This window comes from Astatotilapia calliptera, chromosome 19 (assembly GCF_964374335.1).
Source record: "Astatotilapia calliptera chromosome 19, fAstCal68.1, whole genome shotgun sequence".
NCBI lineage: Eukaryota > Metazoa > Chordata > Actinopteri > Cichliformes > Cichlidae > Astatotilapia > Astatotilapia calliptera.
Genome location: NC_137440.1, coordinates 23,201,748 through 23,214,205, shown reverse-complemented (window position 1 = coordinate 23,214,205; position 12,458 = coordinate 23,201,748). Strand labels below are relative to the sequence as shown.

At 38.2% G+C, this 12,458-nt stretch overlaps 1 protein-coding gene across 1 annotated transcript; it reads right to left on the bottom strand.

Moving 5' to 3' along the window:
• Positions 1-507: 507 nt before the first annotated feature.
• On the bottom strand, positions 508-12,175 carry LOC113012279 (programmed cell death protein 10). The gene is made up of 8 exons (XM_026152381.2): positions 12,018-12,175; positions 10,324-10,539; positions 6,380-6,433; positions 4,795-4,912; positions 3,670-3,796; positions 2,710-2,788; positions 2,529-2,611; positions 508-1,370 (listed from the first exon to the last, which is right to left on the bottom strand). Exons 2-8 carry the CDS (start codon positions 10,411-10,413, stop codon positions 1,289-1,291), a joined length of 633 nt encoding a protein of 210 aa, XP_026008166.1. The 5' UTR covers positions 10,414-10,539; positions 12,018-12,175; the 3' UTR covers positions 508-1,288.
• Between the last annotated feature and the right edge of the window lie 283 nt (positions 12,176-12,458).

The window sequence follows — 12,458 nt, the reverse complement described above, 5'->3', positions numbered from 1 at the left end:
CAAATGGCTAAATGACCTCCTCAACATGTCTTGTAGTTCTCCAGGGGCCTGGTAACGAACTGATCATGTGATTCAGGTGTGTTGACCCAGGGTGAGATCTAAAACCTGCAGGACACCGGCCCTTGAGGCCTGGAGTTCCCCACCCCTGATCTGATAGGTTCAATGTTTTTGAGAAAGTAAGGAGATTAATAGAAATCCGATCCCTCGTATCTTCTTCCAGCAACGGCTCAAGGCTACTTAAAGAAATGTCGGCAAACCTGTTTTGACAAGTGGGGAAAAAAGAAAACAAACAGAGCCACAGAAAGCTGCAACCATTTTCAAACTGACCATTTGGCAGCGTTATCAAAGTATCATTGTTCTGAAATGGTAAAATCCTTTTTTGAATAAAACAATGTGACCACACATCTATTTTTCAGGCCATGCCACTGCAAAGCAAATCCTCTCCCACTCACACAGAAAAGTTGACCCCACACACACTGGACATGGACACAGATAAAAAAAGCATCATCATTTGGAAACTATTTATTGAACATTTGCAACCAGTTAAATACAGAACTCTTTTCTCTCTACATCCCTCAACAGCAGGGACTGGCTCCACTTCATTACACTCTTGAGAGGAGGGAATGTTACAGGACTTGGTAAGGCGCACACTGTGCTGGAAGTCTTTTGGCTTTCTTTCTTCTGATAATAAAGAGAAACGAAATCTGCCTCTCAAATGTCCAACTCTGCTTCCTCTCCTCGCAACTGTTTGACCTGCAGCCAGGTGCTTCTGTCAATCCATACAGCCCGTGGCAAAAATGACACAAATAGGAGGCGAGAAGAGAAAACTGGTATAGACTACTGAGAACAATCCCTACTGGATGCAGTCTCAGATGTGTAGCCATGACTGAAAAGCTAAAAGTAAAATGATCAACATGAATATATTAGAAAAATGGCAATTAGTCTTTAATGAACACCTCGCCTCACCACCTCCCAAACAAGTTTTGGGTTATAAATTAAAACTGTCCAAATAAAATCAATTAACCAAGACTTTGGGCCCCTGTTCAGTTCCACTTCAAGACTGGAAAATCGTCATTGAAAAAAAACAAATGGCACTTTTCAGTCTCTTGAACTGGAATCTAGAATCTCGACTCCAATGACATCGACCCCAACCCTAAAAAATCAACTCTAATTTACATATATGGGTGAGGTGCTCTTCAAGCCTCTGCCATTTTAGCAGTTGTTCCCCAAGGGACAATGAGAAGGGGGCTCTGTGGTCTCTTGGGTGGGGTCGGGGTGAGGTGTGGGGCTAGGCCACGGTTTTGAAGGTCTGCAGTATGAGGTTGGTTTGGTGGATGAGCCGGTTTGCGCTGATGAAGACATTTATTGCCCTGGGAACAAAGAAAAATGATAGCTTGTGAAAACTCACTGGAGAACATCATACACAGTACAACAGAGTGAACAACAACTTTAGAACAAGAGTGGAAAAGCTGCCTTCCCTTATCTAATTGGTTAAGGATATTCAAATCTAAACAATAGGAGTAGAAGTCCTGCAAGCATGGATGCTCCTGTGACCCTCTCTAACAACTTTATCCACAGTTGACACAAAACAGGATGACACTTTGTTTGCACACGGACAAAAGTCATACCTTGGAACACTTTGCATTAGTTATTATCAATCTGATGATAACCAACTATGAGCTAGTTCCTCCTACAAAACCACGAACACCAGTTTTCTCAAATAAGGACTGCAGTAACGTTAACATTTTGCCGCTTCAATTGCAATCTCCCACATCCCAAAATATGGAATCTTTTCACCCAATTTCTATAGTGGCTATATCTGAAATAAAATCCTCAACTTACCCACAACCACTTACCCACAACCATAAAACCCCAAGTTTTTGACTCTGTTGGGGTTTCTGTGGTCACACTCATAAATTGCTCTTTGATGCAAGACTGTCCCCCCAAGTGCTTTAAACAGGGGGTTATCCAAACAGCAATACACACAAGTTATAGACCTCTTTAAAACTTCCTTTCATTGCTAAAATATTTGAAAAATTTGCTGAGACAAGGTGTTAGAGAAGCCCGATATTCCAGATAACTTTGGTTTCAGGATGTTACAGTCCACAGAAACAGCTCCTTAAAGTCTCAAATTCTGATAGCTGTAGATACGGGTGACTGTTGATGTCTTGTTTTGCTGGATCTTAGCTCAGCCACTGATACAGTTGATCATCAAATCTTCTACGTTGACAAATCTTAAATTATGCTTTATTATTCAACAATTTCTGGACCCGTTTCCTCTGTTTTTAGAAACCACTGCTTTCTTGAACTTTTACTGTGAAATATCTTTATGCACACTATATGCAACAACGACCAGGCAGTTTTAGAAAATACATTTGCACATGTTTAACAGAGACACACATTATATGACAGGCACACAGAGCTTACCAACTCTTTTTTATGTTTTAATGCAATTCAAGATTCAATAGAATCTGTCTTTAAAACAGGGTACTGATTAGCTGAGGCATAACACGTGGTGCCATACTTACTTTCCATCTTTGAAGTATGTTTTGAGGGTGTCACTGAAACTTTTGGAGTATTTCACAAACTCCTTTTTCTGGTGTTCCAGGGCCTTGCCGAGCAGAAAATAAAGCAAAAACATCCATTTGAAATGAGGGGAAAATGTGAAATAATTCAAGTAGTAGTAATTGTAGCGTATTCATTACTCACTCTGCGATTCTGGTACTGATATTTTTTAATGACATTGTTGACTGTGTCCAGGAGCTCTTTTATGGCGCTGGCAATGTCTCTGTGAAGTAAAATGAAAAAAAATTTTTTTCAAACACAAATTCAACCAAGAAGCTAAAGGATAAAATCGGAATCAAGCACTACCTCAACCCCTTCCCCCGATATATCTCGAACATCTATTAGAGATGTCTGCTAGAGCTTGTTGGATGGATCTAAATATCGACAGTATCGATACCAACGCAGGTATTGGTATCAGATAGATACTAGCAATACTGAATTTATGCAAACTCAGTATATAGCCTACTGAATTGTGTTAAATCAATAATATTTTTAGGAAACTGGAATCATGCACTATGAAAAATGTTTGAACATTTTGCTCAATATTTCTCCAAAGGTCTTCAATGATTGTTGTAGAATTTTCAAAACAAAATCGTCCAATTTAGCAGTATTTTCCAGATGTTTTACTACACAATTTCAAACAAAAGGGCCACAGGAAAAGTGTAAGGTGTCCATTTGGAAGATGTGATGGAAAATTTAAAACAGCTAATGGGCCTTAAGAAGAATGCAAGCATAAAAGAGCATATTTACCAGTTTTTATCCATCTTTGAACAATCTCCCTATAACATTTATTAGAGCATAGAAAAAAAATCCAGCACTGCATTGTTATAAATTAACAGTTATAACAAAAAAAATAGATCTCAACTCAGCAAATTTCAATCTATGATTCTTGAAATAGTTATTAAATATATAGATAAAGAGTCACGCATCTTATAAGGAAGAGAAAGTGAAAATTTCAACCACAAACACCTGCATCATAGTAGTATGCAAATACTATGGTGCCCATTTCTAATTGTGTGGAGAGACAGAATGCATATGTGCAATATCCGCTTTCATTTGTAATCTGGTGGAAACCCTGGAGCGTGTGTGTGCATTCGCACTCACTTGATAGTTTGTAGGAAGCGTACTCTGTCATTGATCTCATCTGGGATTTTGCTGAGGATGTGTTTAAGAGCTCTGGCCTTCTCATTTAGGTCCTGGAACTCCTGCTCAGGTCGGTCAATCATGAACTCTGCAGGGGAGATGAACAAAACAAAACAAAAAAACGAAACACACACACACACAAAAAAAAAAAAGATGTTTAGCACACCCACAAAGACTAGATGATTCACAACATCTAACAGAGCATCTTAACATAGCATCTAAAGTGAGGCTGTATCGAAAAACAACACAAGCCTGTACTTGCACTGACATTAGCACAATTAGATGCATGAAAATACCATTAAGCAGCACAGCATCTTAGAAACATCTCATAAAAATCTGTGTGCACCAGAGAGAAAAACTAATTCATGGCTCTCTGCAGATTTTGAATTACATAAAGGTGTCTTATTATCAACTGCAAAATCAAGCTGTTTTGTGTGTGTGTGTAAATGTGTGTGTAGATGAATTATGTTTTTCATAAGCTGCCAAATCAAAACACTTTAGAATTGGACATGGAAGTAAGGAAGGAAGGAAAGAAAAGAAAAGAAAAGAAAAGAAAACAAAGGGAAATCAAATCCTGACCAAGTATTGTGTCCTTGGCAAATCAAATATCTGGAATCCAGTTTTATTTGGTGTATTTTATTTGACTGTATGTAAACAACAAACAGCAAGCAGCTGCCCTAAATACAGAAGTATCAATTCTAGTTTTAACTTTCTAACTAGAAACTCAGCTGACTATGTTTCAACCCTCAGGTGTTTCCTGCAGAGTACACGCATTTTCCCATAAACTTCCAAAAGCGTGGGAGCAAACAATGTTTGCTTTAATAAAGAACAGAACAGATGTTCAGTGTTAAACCAATTAACTATTAGACGTGTCCTGGTGCATGCGTAACAATCAAGTTTCTCTGAATCATTAGACACACTGTCAGTACTGCAAATACAGTTTGCTTTGGCAAGATTAGAGGACACATGAATGTATCTTTGCGAGTCAACATATAATGTGACAACACAAGCCTTCCTGAGAATATAACACATTTACAAGGTGAAGTCAAGAACATTTCAGTGTGAAAATGCTGTCTCTCTACCCACCTTCCACATCATCAGCTGCCATGCGCAGTAGGGATTCAGTGAAGTTGATTTGGATGTTTTTTTTCTCCAAGATCTTCATTATGATGTCCTGAGTCAGGCCGGGGTTCTCCCTCTCCGCCTGACAGAAGAGGAGAGTCATACATGTGAGGTGAGCAAGACAAACAAGGCGCTCGGTTTGTCTTCTCCAATAAAAGCACCAGGGGGGCTTAGCCGAAGGCGCATAGGACAGAGTCAGAAATGTATTGAAAGTCAGGTGTCCCCTGTGACGCGCTCAGATGAATGTACAAAAGCTCTCCACCTGAATAATTCAACAAGGTAGGAAGCAGTGAGGGCAGCAGAGAGCCTAATCAGAGAGACAAGTGAACAAAAGCCCCACAAATGCCAAAGTAAAACAGCTGTAAAGGGATCAAATGTCCCTTTGGTTTGTATAATGATAAAGCCGCTTCAACTCTATTAATATTTCATTTGCGCGCGCGCACACACACACACACACTTAACACAACTGGCATCTGGAGTGGTATAGAAGCAATCTATGCCTGTGCCACTGTGCTTCTATTATCCCAGTGCAATCAGGAGGTTGCTCTGTTATTAACAAAAACATCTTCTGATCACTGCAGGCTGGTGTCCAAATCACAGCACGAGTGTGAATATCAGTGCCTCTCATGTTCTATTAATACCTGCTGAGTTAATTCATTTAAACACTAAGTATGAAAACTGAGGTGCTCAAGTTTAAGGAACATAAAAAAAACCTAATGCATAACTGATAATAAAGGTAAGAGTGCTAAGAGTTTTTTCCCCACATCTCTGGCCAGCTCCATTTCTAACAAACAAAAGGAAAAATACAGACAAATGAAAGCAGTAACATAATTCATTTTACAACGAGGAAAAAGAACCTATCCTGCGACATGAAAAGGTAGTAGAAATAAAATCTGGGAAAAAAACTGGACTTTGTATTTCACCAAAAATAAACAAATAAATCAGATAAGCACACAGCTGATTTTGACTACTTCCCAGTTAAAAACAATAGAAATTGCCCTTAGCCAATGAGCATATCCTGGATAATACACATATCTAACAATTGGAATAAAAATTTACAAAACTGACTTAACTTTTTATTCCGTATTACCCAAAGTGAGTGACTGAACCCACACTCTCATCAAAAAAATAAAATCTAAAGACCATTTTACCACAGACTTCTATAGGTGTGGATCCTTTTGCAACCACATGGATTGCCCCCTGGTGGTCATTAAAAAGAATGCAGGTTGAATATACTTCAGAAGTTAAACAGAAGCTACATCCAACTCTTACGCAGCTTCTATCTTTGTAACCTATCTTTGTTTGCATCAGACACACATTTTGCAATGACCCAGTTATCATGCCAGTCAAGGAGAATACATGCCTCTTGTTATTCTGCCAAAGCAACAAACTCATTATTGGTGAGGGCACCAGACAAAAAGCAGATGCACCTGCAATGTGTCACGCGAGCTGGAATGCAGCCTAAGTATAACAACCAAAGATGACGCAAAATTTGAAGGTGTGAGCAATACTTCATGTCTCGGGCCTTCTGCCTGATACACAGTCTTACCTTTATGAAGGCTGCTCTGAGAGTCTGAGCTGCTGATAGGTTGATCCTCTCCAGCTAAAAAAGGGGGGAAAGCAAACATGTTGATGCCAAATCTGGACATGCTGCGTCCATCACAGGTTATGTATACACATTTTTTTCATCCTAAATTAAAGCATTCTGATTAAAGATGTCAGGTCAGGTTTATACAGTCTTGCGTTAAACGTAACAGTAGTTACGTGTGAAATAAGTTTGGTTTTGGTATGTCTTTGATCAGCTCCCTGTAGGTGGGTATCTATCATGTCATCAAAGGAGAGCACATAATCACTTAATCATTTACAAAGAACAATTTTTATTTTGATACATTTATGAAAACACTTAGATGCCCCTTTGATGTGGACTGAAGTTTTGAGCCTCTGTATATGGACCATATTTAATATGTTTGGGCTTTTAAGCTGAGTGTAATCAGAATGCTGGGCTCTATGTAAAAACACAGCCACGCTGTAGTGCTGGATGATATGAAAAATAATCTGATCACATTGATCTTTTCCATATCAGTCGATATTAGTATCAATTAAACCACCGTTTCATTCTAGCTTTAAGGTTCCTTTTTACTCCTGATGTATGAAGATATAGTTTATTTTGCTTTAAATGTTATTTATTTTCTGTCTGAAGTTACACATGATATACTGTAAAACTTTAAACAACTGTATTTAAATACACGACACGGGTATATAATAAAGTCAATTCTAACCAGGCAAAAGCTTCAAGTCAAAGAAGTTAAAGAACGCAAACAAAGTGGAAAAACTAAATTCCAAATAAATAAAGTAGGTATCAAAACAATAAAAATAATTTTTTTTAAAGTAGTATAACATATTTTGTATAGATTCAAACTGTTTTACATTATTGGGAAACAAACCCACAAGTAAATAAATTCAAAATTAAGAACACTCTTCGTGGAAAACTTAAGAAACCTTCAAATGTAAACAAAGGAGAACAAACTAAACGCGTCATATTCACTCAATTATGCTTTGCTTTTGCTCTGACACAATAAATAAATAAATAAATAAATACAAATGAAGAAAAAAAAAAAGGTGGTACAAGAAGTCCAGAAATGTCTCTTTGAAGTGAGCAGTGAGGCTCATGTGCATATATGACCTAACCATAAAACCTCTGTGTTAATGAAGTATAAGAGCTGTTCAGCTGTTTCTGTGGACACTGTGTGTAGATGAGAAATTGCCATCTGAGAGAAATATTTACGTCCTGGGACCTAGTAACAAGAGTTAGTGACTTTAATCAGCCGCTTAAATCCAACATTTTCTACTGTGCTTACCAACATTAAAGTGTTTGACAATTAGGGCTGCCACAAACGATTATTTTGATAGTCAACTAGTCACCGATTATTTTTATGATTAGTCGACTACTCAGATCATGCATCCATTGGATGTAATACGTACAGCTTATTGCACCAGCATGCATCTGCTCTTATATAACTATCATTAGCTTACAGCTTTAAGTGTTTAAGGTATGCGCCAACTAAAAATAAAGACAAGATAATAGTTTATTAAACTTTTAACATCTGCTCTTTGCTCCCTAAAATATAACAGGACATTGGAGTAAATTCTCTACTATCTCACACTTCTGTTTAATCAGTTTTTTGTTTGACGTTTGTTCAGCTCTGTGAAAGCTATAACTTTAATCTCAGCCAAACTGTTTTACTCAGGAACAAATAAAACACTGAAAAAAGCCAAACAACAATTTTTTTAAGTTATCTAAGTGACTTATATATCATGTTTAACCCGAGTAAGGAAAGACCGTGGGCGTTCGGAAAACATTGTTTTACATACATACTTAAATCCATCCATCCATCCATTCACTTCCGCTTATCCTTTTCAGGGTCGCTGGAGCCTATCCCAGCTGTCATAGGGCGAGAGGCGGGGTACACCCTGGACAGGTCGCCAGTCTGTCGCAAGGCTAACACACAGGGACAAACGACCATTCGCACTCACATTCATTTGCACATTCACACCTACATACTTAAATCTCACTACTTATTCCTGCATCTTTCAGGATCTTACAAAGCTTCAAACGACGCGTCGACTATTCAATTAGTCGTCGACAATTTTGATAGTCGACGTAATCGTGACTAGTCTACTAATCGTGGCAGCCCTGTTGACAGTAAAGTGGGCAGCTACATTCAAGATATCACTGTGTTGGTTTGTTTTTTCTTTAGAATGCATGACATGAATGGTAAAGACTTGCATTACACGTGTATGTATAATGCAAATAAATGGTGTAAGGACGGCACTGCTTCAGATGATAAAACCTATTTATGGAATTACGTGTGTCTATGCTTTCAACAGTTTGCAGTGTATGCTGCTCTGCTTCTTTGTCTGACTTTAAATAACCCAAATATCTCCACACTACCTCTGCCAAGTATGACTAAAAATAAAAACAACACAGACTGGTTTCTGATACTTGAGGTTATCACAGAAGTGCATTTTAGCAGCCTAAAACAAATGACAAGGTGTGTGTATGTATGTATGTATGTATGTATGTATGTTTTGCATATTTCTCATGTTTTTATGTTTCAAACCATCAAACAACTCTTTATATTAGACGAAGATAACCCAAGATTCAATTTGTTAGACAATCCAAACCCATCTGGTCCTATGTGAAAAAGTAATTGCTCCCTAAACCTAATAGGTTTGGCCAAAACTTCTTTATTTATTTATATTTTTCCCTTTTTCTTCTTCTTTTAAGTAAGCCATTTTCAAGCATGAACAGCCTGTCTAAGGTCATGCCAAAGCATCTCAATAGGATTAAAGTCTTGACAATGCCACCCCAAAACCTTCATTTTATTTTTTGTTTGGTTTTTATGAGCTTGAGCTTCAGTGCATGAATTGATGGCTGGACATTCTCCTTCAAGATTTTCTGGTAGGGAGCAGAATTTGTGGTTCCCTCAATTACGGAAAGTTATTCAGGTCCTGAAGCAGCTCAGACATGTTTGACTGTTGGTATGATGTTCTTTTATGAAATGCTGATGCAACGGGACTCAAACCTTCCAAAACTCTGGTAGACATGAGACAAACCTTTGTGTTCTTTTGGTCAACAGTGGTTTATACCTAGAAATTCTCCCATATGCCATTTTTTCTTATTGTTAAATCATGAAAAATGGCCTTAACTGAAGCAAATCAGGGCTGCAGTCCTTTTAATGTTGTTCTGGGTTTATTTGACCTCCTGGATACGTTGATGTGCTTTTGGGGTATTTTTGATAGGTTGCCCACTCCTGGGAAGGTTCACCACTGCTCCATGTTTTCTCCATTTGTGAATAATGGTTCTCACTTTGATTTGCTGGAGTCCTAAAGCAAACAAAGTGAATAATCCTTTCCAGACTGACATTTTCATCTCTTGACTTTCTTAAGCTCTTGGTATGATGTGTTTCTTTACGAGATCGTTTAGCCTACCTCGCTTTGTCTGACAGGTTCTATTTAAGAGATTCTTGATTCGCCAAGTAATCAGGTCTGGGTGTGGCTAGTGACATTCGACTCAGCTTTTCAAAAAATGTGGTTAATCAAAGTTGAGTTTCTCCCTTATTAAATGAAATAATCATTTTAAAACTGCATTCTGTATTTACTTCTGTTATCGTTTTCCAATATCTACATTTGTTTATTGATCCAAAACATATAACTGTATGTAATATGCAAAAAACAAACAAACAAACAAACAAAACAAAAAACAGGAAGTGGGCAAATACTTGTTCACAGCACTGTGTATGCATCTTTGTTTCTGCTATGCCGATTCATTATTATAATCACCTGCTATATGGATATATTTTCAAATGTGTTACTGGGTCTCTGGTTTCTCATACAGGCATGCTAATGCTGATAGCTTCCCTGCACATCTCCTGATGAGGGGATGTCCAGGGAAGCTATCAGCGCCTTTGTCCCCAGCATGTGATATTTTACCTCATTGAAAACTGGATACATCACGGCGTACAGCGTCATGGATACCATGGAGTTTGTCTCCGCTTCATTCTTCATCTCCTCCATTGTCATCCTCCAGGGAGGAGCAGCTCTGGTTGTAACAGTGAGGAAGAATCTGCAGCTCACATACACTCACACATACACTCAACCAGTCACACACACACGCTCAAAACCACGCAAACTCCAGAGTATAGTAGCCTGAAGAAGAAAAATGTGAGACAGTAAAACAGAGTAAACGAAGAAACTGGATTTATAAAAGTACACAACTAAAACTCCTGAACACCCTAACAAACATATGAAATAATAAATATAACTTATAAAATCACTATGACACATTCCTTATAACCTCTATTTGTATTTGGTATTTATGCACTGTAATGTCTAATTCATTAATGTCAGATATTTATTCTGCAATGCCGACTCAATACTGTTTAACTAGCATTTTCTATCGTGTTCAGACAAAAAGAAAACCAAATTGACCATATTACTATTAGTTAGTAGTTAATACTATTGACCAGTATTGAAGTCATTTCAAAAGCTTTCTATTAGTTCATAAAGCTCTCAATGGCTTGCCTCCCTCCCTATCTCTGACTCAATGTTAACCCAATCAAACCTCTCAGGCCATCAAGTGCAGATCTTTTGAATATTTCCCAAATCAGATCCAAGTTTGCCGAGTGGTCTTTCTGCTACTGTGCTCCTGTTCTTTGGAACAAGCTGCTCGCTGACTCAAAACCTTGGGTTTTCCCATAAAGTTTTATTTTGCCATTTTGACTGCCTTAAGAGACTGTCAAACCTACGCAGGTTTTTAATGTTTCCATCATTTGTTTTAAGCACGTTTACGTACAAGGAAATTTTCTATATAAATAAAGCTGCCATTGCCATTCAAACACTGCTCTTTTGTGAGTCTGGAGAAGGGGAGTGGCACAGTTACCTGGCTGATGACAGCAAACCTTCAATGACCAAACAGCAACGTAAATATATGACAGTTGACGGAATTAAGAAGAGCTTATTAGAAGCAAGACACCATTCATAATTCTGTTGATTCATATCAAAATATGTAAAAGTCCAAAAGGAATGACAGGAATAACATTAACAACAACAAAAAAGTTTGGAGATGTAGATCAGACATTAGCCTCCTAAATACCATCTGGGGTATTCAGCTAGGCTAGCCAAATATCTCTCGATGTCATTACGTTTACATTAAAACAAATGTTTAGATTTTTTTTTTCAAAGTCATAAACTAGATTAACATTACTATTTTTCAACCAAACGCGATGGTAGCTGGCAAACCCAACCACTTAAGCAGCTTACTGGATGTATACAAGCCCAGGTATTTGAGACTCGGCTAACTGGACGTAGCTAACCGAGTAGATATAAAGTAGACGTTACATTGAGCTGGCTATTTTTCTTGAGACTGTTAAAATCAAGAGTCAGAACAACAAATGGGTGGGTATAGTATTATATTTGTCGCGATCTACCCGTAAAGATATCAACCTGAGGCCTATGGCCGAGCATATCGATGGTAGCGAACTGCTAGCAGTGAAGAGCCGAGCTTCCGTGCTAGCTCTGGTAATTTCTGGATTTATATTTTTTGAGATCCTAAAACACGCCAACCGGCTGGTTTAGGACAAATGTGTACATTACAGTATGTGTCAAAAATGTGAGCAGGTATCTACCTTTTGTCTGACTTCGTAAATGGGATGGTTACGCCGTCGATAGCCTTTTTAGCTGCTGTGTTTTCTCTACAACTTAAGGCGGAAGTTTTTTAGGACTGGCCCGAGCGACATCTTCCGGCCCGTTGCTACGTAAACACACACCGTCCAATCAAAGAGCGGATAAATTAAGCGACTCTGACGTCATTTAAATAGTTACATTGTACACGTAGTAGAGTTTTGAGTTACTTTGCGGAAGTCTTGTCTTCTCATGATAAAAATATCACACGGGCGTTTCTCTCCTTCGGACTCGGTAAGTTCTCAGGGGAATCCAGACTTGAGAGTCCAGGACTGAGACAGCAGTGTGGCAGCATCACAGCTCAGCTCAGCTCCATTGTGTCCTTCAGTTCCTTGTTGGGCTTAATTTCATTTTGACTAATATTTACAATGCAATGCAGATGCACT